This window comes from Eublepharis macularius, chromosome 6 (assembly GCF_028583425.1).
Source record: "Eublepharis macularius isolate TG4126 chromosome 6, MPM_Emac_v1.0, whole genome shotgun sequence".
In the NCBI taxonomy this organism is placed as follows: domain Eukaryota; kingdom Metazoa; phylum Chordata; class Lepidosauria; order Squamata; family Eublepharidae; genus Eublepharis; species Eublepharis macularius.
In genome coordinates this window covers 141,749,159-141,765,680 of record NC_072795.1, presented here as the reverse complement: position 1 = coordinate 141,765,680, position 16,522 = coordinate 141,749,159, and the positions used below count along the sequence as shown (strand labels likewise).

General features: G+C 42.9%; 1 protein-coding gene and 2 non-coding genes across 3 annotated transcripts; all 3 read right to left on the bottom strand.

The window, feature by feature from the left end:
- Positions 1-391: 391 nt before the first annotated feature.
- TIMM23B (translocase of inner mitochondrial membrane 23 homolog B) lies at positions 392-16,301 on the bottom strand. Its single transcript, XM_054983726.1, has 7 exons — positions 15,946-16,301; positions 15,044-15,102; positions 12,241-12,334; positions 10,875-10,959; positions 7,276-7,334; positions 4,672-4,782; positions 392-844 (listed from the first exon to the last, which is right to left on the bottom strand). Exons 1-7 carry the CDS (start codon positions 16,067-16,069, stop codon positions 729-731), a joined length of 648 nt encoding a protein of 215 aa, XP_054839701.1. The 5' UTR covers positions 16,070-16,301; the 3' UTR covers positions 392-728.
- LOC129332969 (small nucleolar RNA SNORA74) lies at positions 9,071-9,260 on the bottom strand. The gene has a single exon (XR_008597368.1). It is a non-coding gene; the product is annotated as a small nucleolar RNA SNORA74 (small nucleolar RNA).
- Positions 12,874-13,077, bottom strand: LOC129332968 (small nucleolar RNA SNORA74). The gene has a single exon (XR_008597367.1). It is a non-coding gene; the product is annotated as a small nucleolar RNA SNORA74 (small nucleolar RNA).
- Positions 16,302-16,522: the final 221 nt, after the last annotated feature.

Here is a 16,522-nt window from a genome sequence, read left to right as displayed (position 1 = left end):
TTCTTAAATTTTAAGAGCAGTAGGGTAAACTAGATAGATGCCAGAGTGGTACTGCTGCACCCCACCCACCCAAGCTGTGTGTTTGGCGACACCAAGAGCACACTGCTGTGATGTTCCTATCAGCTTTGGGCTCAATTCCTTAGACTTTTCCGTCTTCTTTCAATCGTTGGATTTAAACCCCAACTCTAGCTAGTGTCAGAATGCACTGGTGGGTTCCACACTGGAGGTTACTGAACTAGCTTAGCTATACTCGTCGGAGACCAATATGCTACCTAGTGGTGAATTTTCCCCCTCAGATGAAGAAAAGCAGAGTACATAGGAAATGAGCGGAAAGAACGTTCGGATCATGGCTTAGCTACCTATACACAAGACACGAGAAAAGTGGAAAAAATATCTTTAAGCACACACATTTTATTCAAATACAGCAATGATACCACCACAGGAACCTGATCGCAGTGCGCAGATGATTACATGACCCAAATTAATACAGTAACTCTGGTCCAAACAATAGCGAATGTGCTGTGCAGACGAGACCTTGAAACTGACAGCCACATTCCTCCTCCAGGTAACTTTTGCAGGGTTTCAGCTCAAAGGATGTGCAAGTCCAGGTAGCCGCGTCGTCACAGCGAGATTCTGCAGTTCATCCATATTCATTCCACGCCATGCTATACAGAAGGGACACAAGTCTGACCGCACTATACAGGAGGATATTCAGTTCCCGGCTGTGCTCAGAGGGACTGCCTCTGCACTGAACCCTTCATGTGCTCCCAGTTGTTATAGAGAGCATACAGGCTGGCCAGTGTCAGTCCTGCGATGCCGCCTCTTGCTATCCCACGTAATCCACCTGTAGGAGGATAAATTGGAAAGTGAATGATACGCCAATGAGAACAAATATCAGCCAAACACACTTCCTTAGAATGTGCATTACTGGAGCTTCAGTAAATCGAATCTCTAAAAGAAAAACTAGAACATCTTTGCACATTTAACCACACCTTGCTATTTATGGAAGGATGAGGACGATAACGTGTAGTAGCCTCTGTTTTGTTCTAAACATCTATTTCAAACTGAATTATTTGCTCTTTTCAAATTCAGCATGTTTCCCAACTATGGTAAATAACTAGGTTTGCAGTTACAAGACAAGTGACCCTTGGGCAATATGAATTCCAAACAAACCTCAGAAAGATAAACAGGAATTGTAACTTAAAAACAGTATTTCCTTACTGACTGCTGTCACAATAGGGAGAACGGAGGAGACAAGCACCAACATCCATTTAAGTCTGTTCTGTGAAATCTAGTAACAAGCCCTTGCATTTGGCAAAGCAACCCAAGTTACTGCTCCAGAAAGTTTAGGCGCATGTAGCCTGGAAGCATTCAAAACTCCCTGTCCTTCCAGTTCTGTTTATGAAGTGATAGGATGAAGAAGAACCCCTCCCCTGCAATCGGAACTCTGCTAGCCTTGGATAGCAACCTGACTCCAGCGAGTCTGACAAAACGAGTGCGTATGCTTATCTCTCTCTGACACACGCTGACATATTAAAACATAGTAGAAAATGGCTCACGCTGGCAGACTGCAATATTTGAAAACAAACCTTTTAGAAAGTCTGCAAAATAGCTATGGTTTATTCAGACCACACTGTAAACTATGCCCCACTAGCAGACACTTAAAACAGGAACAGAATTCAGGATCGGAAATAACCTGAATGTACGTACCACAGGGAAATCCAAGAGAGTGAACCCCACTCCACGTCAAAGGAATTTAGTTTCTGATGTTACCGCTGTGATAACCTGTGGCTATTAGTTAACAACTTGCTTCCCTCAAGGAGTCCCCACTGGCTTTCCAAATACATGATTTCTAGAGCTTGTGTGGTCAGGGGACTGCCCTGAAGGAAGGATCCCTCTTCTCTTTTTCATCAGCAGAGCCGTGTTTGTGGGGACGGGGGTGGGGGATTTCTCTCTCTGCATCTCACTGTTGGCCCCCAACCTCCACGGCTCTTGGTTCATCTTGGCTCTGCGACTCCCAATTTTTGGAGTCGAAACGGGATTGTAAGGGGGAGGGGAACAGGGAAAATCCACACATCTTCCTCGCAGGGCTGTTGGATTGAAGCATGTGTTTACAGCCTTTTGGGCAAGTATCAGCCTCATGAATTGTAAGTCCGCAAGACGCATTTGAAAGCAGTTTAATGTAAGAAAACTTTGGACTTAAAACGTCATGATGCAGATGGGTGGAAAGAGATTTGATAAAACAACCGCTAGCTGAGCCAGCTCATTCTGAAGCCCTCTGGTCCTGGCCAAGCTGAAAGTGAAACTCAGTGTTTCAAAAAGTTTCTCCATAGTCTAAAACAAAAGGGTCTCCACATTTGGGGAGCAGTCCTAAGCTGATCTACTTGTAAGCAAGTCCCTTTTTCTTCAATGGAGCTACTCCCAGGAAAGTGTTCTTTGGACGGTAGCCTTCTGGAAGGAATTTGCTCCCTGCCTCCTACAGGACACTTCAGGTTAGAACAAGTTAGCCCCGAAACAGCAACACAGACTTCACTCTCTCCCCATCAAGAAGTTAAAGCCCTTCCAAGTCCTACAATTAATGACGCAGTGAATGCATGGAGGGCATATGCACATGCATGTTCACAACATGCAGATCAGGGAAAAATGTACTCAACAATTAGCACAAGTATCACACTTGTTTGTGATTATGGAAGTATCCTTGTTGTTATTCTAAATAAAGTTAATGTTTTAACAATACTTGACTAATAACTGTTCAACCTTAATATTTAGACCATAAAATATTTTAAGCTTTTTCGCAAGGCATGTTTCAACTTCAACCTGCAATCAATAGGCAGCTGTCAAACAGAGTTAAAATTAACACTGGTAAAGTTTCTAAAGGCAGACAGCTGCCAGAGCGGCAGGTTTTAAAAAGGCAGGTGCTAACTTTCAACAGAAGCATAATCCAGGGTTTGGACATATTTTCCTCTCCATGGATTCATTCACTTCAAAGTGTACGATTCTTCGGTGTTTTTTTTAATGGCGTTCTAATCTCAAAGAGATTCCAAGAACTACTGTAATTATTCCTTCTAATGATGCTTGGCTTGGATAGAAATTGGGAGTACTGTGTGTCACAACTGTGTCAACTAAAATAATCTGCCGTTAAAAATCCTGAAAGTTAATAAATCTCTAAACAATCTGAACAAATGGCTTTATTCCTTGTGATAACAGCTTGACCATGCTAATCTAGAGAATTATTCAGATGTACTAGGTAGAAGTTTAGACAAGTACATAAGCTATAAAAACTATGCTAGCTATAAGCTTGTGCTACAATCTGTACTAGAGGAGTTAGCTGTGTTAGTCATGCATCTGACGAAGAGAGTTGTGGCTCTCAAAAGCTTATGCTACAATAAAGTTGGTTAGTTTTAAAGGTGCTACTGGACTCTTTACTAATCTGTACACTGAGTTACTATTTGATTGGTCTTATTTACAGAGTTTTATTGTTTGTGCACCAAGCAAGCAATAAATTCATTTGCTTCTTTGCTAGATGTTACTGATTTCATCTACTTGTTGCTCTAAGTTTACTCATTGACTATTTCTCCAGTTTTCCCCTGACTCCCAAGCTGTATCACCAGTTGCATTTCCGCTTGAAAGCCTCTTGTAAAAAACTTTGTGCTGACTCTCCAGGTATGTAACCTAAAGACATGTAGTGCTTTTTATCTGTTTTACTTTGTTTGCATATACATTTGGTTTAAATCAACAGTTGTAGCTTTTCAGGGTTCAGGTATTGTACTTATTATTCTTCAACCACACATCTGCTGTACAGTCAGACAACTCTCTTATGCTGTTCTGGCCACACTTCTGTGTTACGCTCACTGGCAATACGTTTTGTCAGAATAGTTTAAGTATACAGCTTATAATAAAAAATTTGGGGGTAACAGACTAAAGAAACAAGTCTACTTTAGATCACATAACCTGTTTCTGTATTGTTTCGCCTTCAACGAATGTCAAAGTTTGTTACTTTAAAAATCTGCATCAAGATACTGAACCCAATGATACATTTAACTAATAGAAGATAGGACATCACGTCTCCCTCCTACTGCAGCCCACAGACCTCCCAGAAATGCGGCTCCAGGAGGCAGGAGAGACTTCCAAGAACAGCAGGAGGGGGGAATTCAGAGATCCGCAGTTCCTAGCCAAAGAAGGAACTGCTAGTTACCTCCTCCCCCACTTACCTTAGCAGAAGTTATTGTTGGGATCCAACCAACCATCACTACAAGCAGAACTTCGTATTTTCTCATTCCTACCTCCAGTTTCTGTTCCACAAAGTATTTTCCCTAAAATTGTTAGCTTTCTGCCCTTGATGCCAATTTCTATCAGCATTAATGAAAAAGTAAACAACTAAAGTTTGCCTAAAACCCATTATAGCATTTGCACTAAGGCTGCCGATTAAACTTTACGTACACATTTTCATTGACGAATACAGGAAAGTGAAATTTGGTTTCTACGTTGCACGTAGTTTACAGAGTTAAAAAATAAGCACGCTATTGTCACAAAAGTCAGTAGATACGACATTAAGCATATGAGCAACCAATTCAGGAAAAATGACCCATAAAGTCACGTTCTGATGAATTTTCTGACTCAATTCCTGTTCTCAAAGCCGAGATCAAGGGGGCCTTTTGCCAACATACCTACCTGTGCTTTTATAGAGCATCCCTGTCATGGTCCCAGCAGCCACTGTGTTCAGATCGTCTTCTGCGCCTCTCGTTTTCTCTATGATAACTCCAAACGCACTATACAGCAATGCTGGAATGGAAGCCACAAAATGAAAATACATAAACTTTGGGCAAACAGCCCAGTAATATTCTGATCTCAAGTTATTGCCTTTCTATCTGAATCAGATTTGAAAATGCCTACTCCCCTAGTTGCTTATGTACAAAAAAATTATGATTGGGCAGGGAAATTTACAAGAATCAATACTTTTTTGCCTTTCCTGTTACGTGACTAAAATAGATATGAACAGACGGGTACAATTATTATTATACTCGCAAGGCTAAATTAGGCTGGCGAGTAGCTCAGGCTTTGAAGTTGCTCTACTTTGGGGCCCCCACAACAAGGATGCAAGAAGAGTCTGCGCTCTGCGGTGCTCCAACATGACTCCCCCCCCCCCCCCGGAAACTGTTGCATTCGAGACATATCAACACTTGCGTAGATGCTCCTACTCCCAACGGCTGCTGATGCCATGCCCACATTTCAGACACATTGGGTAGGATTTCACAACTGTGGTCACCCCTGGCAACTACTCCTCTCCACAGACACTCAGCAGAGTCCAACACACAACTCCTCAGTGCACTGTGGACAACTGGGAGGCAAGGGGAATCTTTTTCAATGTAAGAGAACGATCCTGATGTCCTTTAACTCACACAGAGAATATAAAGGGGAAGGCTGATCTCTTCTGTTACACGGGACTTTGGACAAGGCAGAATCAGGCCATGCACTTAAGAACAAACATAAATCTCATGTGTCACATGGCAAACCTCTTTTAAAACTGAAGGCAGATTCAAAGCCATTTTGGCATACTGGTCTGCTGTTCATTCTCTTCAAGTGTTTTTAAAAACAAATACCGTTGGGCAGGCTAAAGTTGCATTTTGGATATCTGCTAATCTCAACTTTGGCTTTTTAGCAGCACAATTCAGCTCCATTATGCGACTTCTACAGTAGAGATACAGCACTATGACAATACTAGGGTCCAAACCTGAGTATGCATTGTTGCGCACCACAGTTCTTAGACAAGGGGAATCTTTTAAAAGATATCACAGAATGTATGATCAGATCTCAAACTGCTAGTTCCTATACAGTCCCCTTTTATTACCATTTTTAAAAAACTGATAAATGGGCTCCTTGAAAAACAAACACACTTGGTGGAAAACAGAAGAATTCTACATGCTGTACTTGAATAAGGTATTTCCATAGCTGTTAAAATAAAGACCAACAGATGATGACTGGTGAGCGGAGTAAAGGGGAGTTACTGATACCAGCTATGAGAAGAGAAGGACAGAACAGAGAGCCAAGGCAAAAATGATCATCAGCTACGGCGAGGAATTCAGTGGAACACACAAACAGAGACCAAGCAACATCACAGGTGGTGTACAGATGTGTACAGAGCACCCGCATTTCCTTAAGTAACCAAATGTTTATTCTTTGGAACAGGATGAGATGAAAGGGAATTTAAACGGGTATACAAAAAAAAAGGTCAGCCCTGCAGTGCTGGGGAAGGAACTGCGCGTAGATCCAACAGCATCACAGCACTGGTGATCTGCAGTCAGGGATTTCCCAAAAGCTGAGAAAAAGGAGCAGCACTGAGTTTTCTGAAGAAAAAGTACCTTTGAACTGCCTTATCATTGATGTGGCCAAGCATCAGTTTTAACCAGGTTAGCCCACTGGATAGAGTGCAAAAAAGCAAATGACCAAAAAACTGGAAGTGAATTTAAAGTATCAGGAATGTTAAAACGGCACTAATAATATTATTCTGCTCTACTCTCCAAGTATGCTAAGCTGTGGAGCCAAAAGAATCGATCTGTACTGTTTACAAATACTATGTTGGATATGATGGATGAAGCGCAAAACTATGAAATTTCAGGACGGTGATTTATATCATTATTATATCAAAAAATATTGAGAATCACAAAACGACCGATTAAACCGCTCCTTGTTGTGTACTGAAACGGGAAGAGTAATAGCTCCGTGTGTCTCTTCAGAAGGCCGCAGAGCCTCTCCCCCCCGCAAAGCGCCACGGACCTTCTGACGTGCCTTTCACCAAACTGCATCCAGTTCTATAGTAGTTTGCTGACTTGCAAACTCAACAAGGAAAGGTCACTAAAGAAAGCAAACACAGCTGTGAAGCATCTGTTAATGTGTCACTCATAACACTGGAATCTTGAACTTCTGGAACCTTTGAGCTCAAGGGCCAACGTTTCCTACGTGAGGTGTTCTTTATGACTTTATTGCATTTTTCAAAAAGGTTTAAAAATGGGGCCGAAGCACTCTGACTGAGGCCTCTGAATCACATTTAAAATGCTTGGTTAGAGGGGCAAGCATTGGCAGTTCTCAGGTCTTGAAGATCTCTTACGTTCTGGAATGCAGTTCACTGGGCTGCCAAGAACAACTACTAGATGGAACTTCCTCCCTAAGTTTTTCAGACTTTCAGATTTAATGAGAAATTAAATTAGTAAATCGAGGTGATGTTGACGATGTTGAAACTATCTACACAGGTCCGGAGGACACAACCAGCATACTTGCCTAGAGATCCAAGAGTATTGGCCCATAATGCCCCTTGTCTTGTCACCATGTTTAAAATCCTGCAAGGAATATGAGAGAGACGGAAAGAAAGAACTCCATTAGTGAAGTACATTTTGTAGGACAAAAGGCACGACATAAAATTGTGCTGCGTTATATCTTCTATTATAGAAAATATTTTCTGTATTTCATAAAGGCGACTCATGATAAAAGTGATGTTCAAATGAAATTATTTCTAGAGGAACCTAGATGCTCTATAAGCATTTGATTTCTACAAGCCATCCCATCCAAGTTTTACAGCATAATAACTGGACTTGAAAGGACAAGTAAAAGTATACAGGAACGATTCACTTAATTGACCTATTTCAGCTAGTCCACTCTGCATTGTTAGCTGATGGTTAATTCATTGTCACAATCCAAAGATCTATGCAACCAAAATCCAATGTGTTCATAACTGTGAAAAATCAATCTGTTTGTATAAAATTGTTTAATTTAGTCATGATGAGATATTTGAAGTTTTGCAAATCTGAGTACTTTAGCATAGATCTTGAGATGGTCGTTGCCAAAGAAGGACTTGTATGGTATTGGTATAGTTTCTGAGCTGTCCAAAACAAAAAAAACAAAAAAAACCCTTAGAAATCAAACTTTCATGTTTCTCAACTTTCCTCTACAAGCATACTGACTACAATATTGATTTATACATTAAAGTGGAACAACATATTATTCCGTAGGCCAGAACCTGTAGCACATTCCATGCTGGGATTCAAAGAACAAATACTTTATGAGTATGAGGGTTTAGTTGTGCTCAGATGGGTTTTCAACTTTCTTCCCCTTTTAAAAGCCAACCTCTGTGCCTTACAAGGTACTTTGGAAGCTGCAACTTAACCACTGGCTTCTCACATGGAATCAAAGAGTAGCCGTCCCTAAATCCTTGTCCTTTTGACCCTGTTAATGAATCATGATTTACCTATTAATCTTCAGCTTATTAAAAAACGATCATTGCTAATCAGAAGAAAGTGAACTGAGGGTTGAAAAGTGTCAAGAAATGGTTACTTCGGAATAAAGAAACATTTCTATGCACAACTAGCTTCTAAAAGTTTATGCATGATCTTAATATAAAACAATTTTCTAGACATGATTGGATCTAAATAATAGGCTTAGTATGATTTTGGGACAGCATGATTATCAGAGAGAACATTCTCTCCAAGGTAGACCAAATCAAAGGTAGTAAACAACCTTTAACCTAAACAAATGCTTTAAAGTTTAATGTATTATTTATAGTCTCTCTCTCTCTCTCTCTCTCTCTCATACCAAAGTGGGAGCCAAGGTGGCTTTTACAAAAAAAAAAAAATCATTAAAAGAAACCACATAAACTGAACTGACCTGATTCTAGATTACCAGTTATTGGAAAATAAGAGTTAGGTCATATACTAAGACTTCATGTAAAGAGAAGGTGGTGCCCAACCAGCTTTTTCACCCTCTTTTCCTCCACACTCAGCCCTCACCTCACGTGGCTTTTGTCTCTGTAGGTCCCATCATGATGCCCACAGTATGGCCTGTTTGGGTTATCAAAGGAGAGACCCCCTTCCCAGCAATAGAAAAGCTGAGCACTAGGCTTAATAAAAATGGACAAATCAATGGGTTAATCTGCACCCAGGTTACCTAGCATCTTGGCACATTAAAAACAACCCTATTCTGGGACATTTACTTTACTGATTCTATAAAAATTACAGAAAAATGTCTTCATGAAAATAAGTCGATATTCTATACTCACAAAAGTCATTACATGCTGTGCATGTATGTATGCTTTCAGACTAGTGCTGAACAGGTTATTAACTGTACAGCACACTCTCAGAGAAGCACAATATAGATTAGTGTCAGATGCCTCTAGAACAGAGACGATGACAAACATCTAAAATGTTTCATCTCCCAGTTGTGTAACACTGTCACAGACATGGTTGTGTCACGGACAGCTGACTACCACTGGAATTTAGGGATCAGAAGTTAGATCCAAAAGGCACACCAGCACCTTCTGCCCAAAGAAAGGGCTGCTGTACACTTCAAGCTACAGAGTTAACACAAGAAGCGGAAAATGATATCCAAAGATATTCCTCCAGTACTACAAGCTACTATGTATAGCAACAACTATGGAATCTACACATTATAGCACTGTGAAAATGTTTCCTCTAGCACAAACATGTACAGAACAAAACCCATCACTATTTTCTTTGGCTGTAACTCAATGCATTTAGAATTACTTGCTAGCAAACAAATTTTCTACGCATTTACAGGAGACCTCTTTTACATTGTGTCTTTCCAATTATTATTTTGGGTTAAAAGAGGATGTTTTTCAAGCAAAGGAGATGTATATCTATGGGATAAAAAGAGGCACTTTTTAAAAGTGGATTTTTCATGTAATATGAATGGGAAATCACACTAAATGACCATGTTACAGATGTAAAGGCCTGGGGGAGGGGGAATGGAAAAAAACCTGGGGTCTTCCCCCAGAACTGATGGGAAGCACTGGAAAAAACTGATGAAACATTTTTCCAATGGAAAAATTGGGGAATTGGGAGGAAAACTGAAAAAAACACACCCTTTTCTTGTTTTTCAATAAGTGAAATGAAAAACAGGGTTTTACTCAAAAGGTGAAGAATGAAAATGTTTCCGGGGGTCATTTCGTAGAAAAACCACTGCAGGATCTCATTAGCATATCTCATTAGCTTATACCACACCCCCTGACATCACTGGAAGTGTGTCAGAAGGCAACACCCACCCCTCAGGCCCCTTTCCCCAAAAATCTCCAGGTATTTCCTGAAAATAAAGCAGAATGAACTCAAAGCAGCTTCCCCTCCTCTGGAGAGCCAGCCCCAGCAGCCCTGCTTGCACTCACTCAATCACTAGTCACGAATGAAAATAAAGCAGCAGAACGAATTTAAAGCAGCAGCTTGCCCTCCTTTGGAGGGGAGGCAGTGGGAAGGAAAAAGAATCATGTGGGTGGGGCCAAACCCCACGTGACCTCTTTTCAGATTCCGGCGCGTTCCCCCTCCAAATGAGCCCCGTGCAAGACAATCTACAGTGTTGGATAACGGTCATTCCTATGTATACTGCAGACAAGGCAATATACTGCGTATACTGTGAAGAGCTGTGCAGTTTTAAAGACAGGCGTATTCCACATTGTAAGATGTGATGCACAGACAATATCCAGTTACCAACCGAGAATGAAAAGTTTGACTAGAATGACCAAAACAAATGACCTTCAACATGCCTTCTCTGGAGGAGGAAAAATATGGCAGAGATTATCTTTCTGCTGCCATCTGCTGGCTGAAAGGACCTAATGCTTTAATGTGTCTAGCAAGTTCTGCAGTCAAGCTGTTCCAACCTTTTACCAGAATCCATTTCATGATCACTGTGACACTTGCAACAAGCTAGAATACAAGAGAACCTAGAAATATGAGGCCAAATGTTTCAAAGATCATAAACTAGTAAGTGGCTAAGTATTTCAAAAATAATAAACCACCAAGGATAGTCTTCAGATCTTTGGAAAACAGGACAAAAAGAGGCAAATACTGATGCGTGTGTTTACTGAACTATGTACTTACTGTACATTTCTAGGTTTGGACCAAGCCATGCTTTGTGTCTCTTTCAAACCCAGCCGCAGGCCGTTCAGCGCACCAAACGCTGCTCCTGTTAAGGCAGAACGTTGGGATTTAGCAGCCACAGCAAATGAGAACTAAATTCTGTGACAAATGGTCAAATTACTGTGAATGCAAACAGAAAACCTACAGAGGAAATATACTATCAGAATTGCAGCTTTTCAGTTTTTACTGAAGCAGGTACAACTGGGTGGCTAGATTTCTTATACCACTGAAAGGCCAACGAAATTCCACAGGCAAGGAGCATGTGTTTGTAAGTGACAGGCTTCAGCTGTTTGCCCTTTCCTCCATGCTCCCCCCTCCCCCCACCTGCATGTTCCTTGCTCTATACTTTTTGCTCCTGACAGTAATCAGAAACATTATAGACCATCAAGGAATCTTCAATAGCACTTGCATGTAATAAAATTCCTAAATACTACTAAAGACGTGGATTTCAGCAATGAAGCCACACACTATGCCTTAAGAGTGGAGTTCCTGAGGTACTGCACACATGTGTGCTTCTGTTTTAGTGCTGAATAGGATTTTAGCTGCTCTGCACCCTCTCAGAGAAGCACAGCACTGCCCTACACTGTTCTCCACTGCCTCTAAAATGGAACAATAGCAAACAAGTTAAATGGATGGCATCGTTGTCTCCCAGCAGTGCTACAGATGTGGCGCCAATATGCTACATCGTTGTATCCCGCTGCCAATGGAGACAGCTGACTATCACTAGAATTTAGGGACAAATAATATAGTTAATTGCCTGTTCCTGAATAATGAAGCCAGTGGTTCACTATTTACTTTTAGCTGCAAAGACCATTACTGTATAATGATTAGCTCTGAAAATAATTCTGAAAATTCATGCAGCTTTGAAAGAGAGAGGCATTTTAATTGTCAGGCTGCTCAAAATGTACATGATAGGATGGAATACTAATCTGAGTAAAGTAAGGAGAGGAGGCAGTCCAGATCACAGGCCTAGATATTAATGTATCTTGGTAAGAGTGCAAGTCAGAAGGGCATAAGCTTTTGTAGACTCTCACAGTGCACGTAATTCAACCAATTCTATTACAACAGACTAATATAGGAGAACACACACAAATTCATTTTTGCTTCCTTTAGATATAAAATGTATCTCTAAGTTGCCTGTTTTAGTCATAAATGATTCCCTCCCACAAACCAGTTTTCAGTGTTCTGTTTCTGATATACATCATATGTGACAATTCCATCTAATGCAAAAATGCTGGGGAACTGGATAATTTTTATTTATAGTACATAGGTACACATAAATGTTAATAATTCTAACACAAAAGGCAAATAAAGAAAGCCCCCGTACCCGTCATACAGCATCCCCCAATGGTAAAGAACGCCAGCTCAAATCTTCCTCTGGTTTTGCTAGCTCCAGTGGGCAAAATAAATTCATCTGTGTCCTAAAACAGAAATGAGATGTAATTGTATGTGAATCTGTTCAACTTACGATAGCTCACATCTGTTTACATTATGCTGGCATTTACATTAAAAGGTTTGTACATTGCTTAGCTGATACCATGAGAGAAAATAGAGAAAAAAATTAGTCCTTCGCCACATTTTAGTTCATTCAGAGACTCAAATCAAAGTCCAGCTGGTGAGCCCCGTAAGGGAACTGTCCATGTCCACAAATGTTGTTTTGCAGCTGCGTCCTGCACATTCCTCCGGGGCAAGGATCCTGCTACCAACGCAAGAGTGTCTTACCAGAGCATCTTGCTTCAGCAGAAGGGTCCCAACCCACATTCCACATCAAATGAAAAGTGAACACGTTGTTAAAATGAGCCATATGCACTGTTGAATAGCATGTTTTGTCTTCCCCACAGATTTATAAAAATGTACAGCTGTGAGAAGACAACTGAAGACAACTGAGCAAAAGGTTGCACTTTCAGAACACACATAATCCATAACAGGAATTAAAGCCACTCCACATGCTGCCCACGCGTGTGTATGCTTCCAGACTACTGCTGAGCAGGATGCCAGCTGCTCAGCACACTCTCAGAGAAGCACAGCCCTGCCCCACACTGGTGTCAGATGCCTCCAGAACAGAGACTGTGACAGACAGGTAAAAAGGGCAGGGCCTTCATCTTCCAGTAGTGTAACACTGTCACAGACATGGTACTGACACAGACAGCTGACTACCGCTGGCATTTAGAAACATGTCAGAATCACTGGCTCCTACGTTATTAAGTGATGGCCAGTTCATAATTAGTTTCACTTCATTACAGTTTCTCTGCTTGTGTTGATTTCCAGAGAATGCCGAAGAGAGTGCTGATGCTGAAGACTGTTAACTGGGCATGGTGGTGGAGGATCTTACTTAACTAAGCATTAGGGGCACTCTCAAGCAGAAGTTGCCCGTTTAGGTTCTAGGCTCCAGCATAAGCCTCTCCCTTATTCTGGAAGCTAGCACAGCTCTGTCTACATGAACTATACATACGTCTCATCATAATGCTAATGCATTAATAGTTTTCAACTCATAGAATCATAGAGTTGGAAGGGGCCTTACAGACCATCTAGTCCAACCCCCCTGTCCAATGCAGAAACAGCCTAAAGCATCCCCAACAAGTATTTGTCTATCTGCTTCTGGAAGAACGCCAATGAAGGGGAACCCACTACATCCCTAGGCAGTCAATTCCACTGCTTAATTACTCTTAATGTGAATAAGTTTTTCCTAATATCCAGCTAGTACCTTTCCTCCTTTAGTTTAAATCCATTATTGCAAGTCCTATCCTCTGCTGCCAACAAGAACAGCTCCCTTCCCTAAGTCACAGACTTTTAAACAAGAGAGCAGTCATGTCTCCCCTCTCTTCTCCAAACTGAACATTTCCAAGTCCTAGCAGGGCTTGGTCTCCGGGCCCCAATCATCCTGGTTGCTCCAGAATCTTCCCTGGGGCAGAAGTCAGGCTGATTGGCCTGTAGTTCCCTGATCATTTGTCTTCCCTTTCTTGCCCTCCTCCGGTCTTCTGGCACATCACCTGTCCTCCAAGAGACCTGGACGATGATTGACAAAGGGAAGTCAGGGAAGATGAACTTTCTTTAAAACATTTTATTTCCACATAATTGTACTGTGTGAGAATTCATAAAATGTTTGTTTTGATCATTGCTTGAAGAAGTAATTTACCTAATGAGCAGTCCATCTTTTCCAGAATTGTGTTTTTACAGTGGCCTGCCAGATGTTTCTGAGAGGTCCCCAAGCAGGTACATAGTCGACAAGCTTAAACAATTGGTATTCAGAAGCATACTGTCTCTGAACATATTTCATGAAGCATTCACAACTAATAACAATTAAACCCATTGTCCACGAATCTGGCTTATTCCCTTTTAAAGCCATGCACGTTTTTGTAATCAACGGTATTGCCACCATCAAGAAAAGAGTGCTGCTATTTTAATATTTTTGTACAGTGTTTTTAAATGTTTTATATGAAATGTTTTAAATGTTTTAATGTTGTTATCCACCCTGAGCCTGCTTGCGGGGAGGGCGGAATATAAATATGATAAAATAAAAATAAGTAAAATAAAAAGTTACAGTCCACCAGCAAACCTCATATCAAACATGCATGATTTGTGAACACATTTACTTGGTAATGGAATACTTTGTTTTGTCTGTCCTGAATGTATTTTGATCAAGTTTATAAAAGCTCCAATATTATGAAAACAGATTATTCCCTATTCACAACTGCATTTTGTAAGCCTCTACCATGTCCCATCTCACTAGTGTTTTTCCCTAACCCATTGCACTGGGATTTTCACTTCAATCCTTTGATCATTTTGTCCTAATTTTGTTTTGCCTACACAATATTCCTCTTGAGATGGAGCAAAGGAAACTAAACACATCTGTACTGGAGATATATATAAAGGCATTATCACCACAACCCCAAGATTATCTAGTTTAGTTTTTGGCATATATGCTGGGACTCAATCTACATCATTTTCAGCTTGTTTAGCATATGTTGATTTCATTTTCCCATTGTGTTACTCCTTCGCCCAATTTAGGGAGTTTAAAAGCTTTCTGAAAGTTCAAGTATACAATACAAGCATTGAACAATTCATAAATAAATAAGTTTCTACCTATCAGGAATATCTGAAATTTAACACAACAGATTTGTGTATCTTACCTGTATAAGGTATCTGGGGTCCACATTTAAATATGGAGACAGAGGGCTCATTCCAGTCACTGAAAGGGGGAGGGGGTAGGGAGAAACAAGATAATTTCCATCTATTCTCTAAATCTGAAAGCAGGCCAGACAGGTTTAACAGAGAAAAAGTAATTAAAAAGAGAAAAAGTAATTTTAAAAAGTAATTGTCACCCTTCATGCATTTTTTCTATCATAATTCCAACTTAATACAGGGATATTCACCATGTGCTGTTCTAGAAACCAATCTAACACTGGAATCCCTCCAACATCTAGCTTCTGGACTCCTTAGTGTTTTGCTGATTTCGTTCCATGTTTAAAAGTCCTCAGAAATCAAGTTCCAGGACGCAAGCCCTAGCTAGCCCTGGGTTCAAAACAAGCGTCTTCAGTGCTATGACTATGAAGTCTTTATCGCTACACGTAACAAAAGTGTCAGCGTGTCAACTAAGAGAACGGCTACTGCAGGCGAGCTCTACATTACTGTTACTCTCCAAGGAGACCCTAACAGGCCCTAACACCCCCCCCCACACACACACACTTCTCAACCTCCCGACACAACCCGCCCCCGCCCCCCCTGAGGGCTGCAGCGGCCACCAGGCTGGTCTCACGGCCGCGCCTCCTCCCCGTCGGGCAGCCAGTCCGCCGTCGCCCCCATTTCGTGGGAGGGAGGGAGGGAGGGGAACTCCCTGCAAGGCCCAAGGGCGCCAGCAAGGCCCAAACGCCTGACCTTGAGGCGCCGCCGGAAGGCCGGCCAGTCAGCCGGCCGCCCTCCCGGCCTCAGCGCCAGCAGCTCCCGGGCATTGGGGGGCTCCGCCGGGCCCCAAGCCGCCGCCCTCCCGCCCCGGCCTCCCCTCCCCTCCCCTGCGGAGAACGCGGCCACTCACGGGGGACTCCGGCCAGGTCCGCGTGGGAATAGCCCGGCCCGGCCATTCCCCCGGCGCCGAAGAGGCCGCCCAGGCCCGAGCCCTTCGAGTTGCCGCCCGCCGCCGCCGCGGCGCCCGCCTCCATGGCGGCCCACCTCTGAGGGGCAGCCCAGCCCGGCCCGCCTCGCCTCGCCTCGCCTCGCCTCGCCCGCGCCCGGCCCTGCCCGCCCTGTGGGGAACCGCCGCCGCCGCCGGCCCGCGCCTTCCTCGCTCCCTCCCTGCCTGCCTGCCCCACTAGGCCGCGGCGCCCGTAAAGCAGCGACCGGCACGCGCGGCGCACAGAGGAGCCCTCGAGGTCTGTCTCCCTGCCAGGCGCCTCTTCCGCTTTGCGACACTGCGCTGCTTTCCGGCTCGGCGGGGAAACGGAAGAGGCGGGAGGGCCCGCCAAGGCCCGCCCTGCCGCTGCCCGGAGGGGGGCGGGACGCTGCGAGGCCCCTGTGCCCGCCCATCCGCCCGCCCGCCAGCCAGTGAGCCGCGGCCTGAGGCGCTCCTGGGCGGGGAAAGGGGAGGGGCTCCGGGCCCGCCTTCCCCTCAGGGC

What these genes read in the sequence shown, in the direction of transcription:
- TIMM23B (XM_054983726.1), bottom strand. Translation starts at nt 16,069, where the DNA reads ATGGAGGCGGGCGCCGCGGCGGCGGCGGGCGGCAACTCGAAGGGCTCG. An exon ending in TCCAAACCTAGAAATGTACA is followed by an intron (nt 7,335 to 10,874) that starts GTAAGTACATAG and finishes TATTCCTTGCAG; the next exon opens with GATTTTAAACATGGTGACAA. An exon ending in CAATACTCTTGGATCTCTAG is followed by an intron (nt 4,783 to 7,275) that starts GCAAGTATGCTG and finishes CTTCCATTCCAG; the next exon opens with CATTGCTGTATAGTGCGTTT.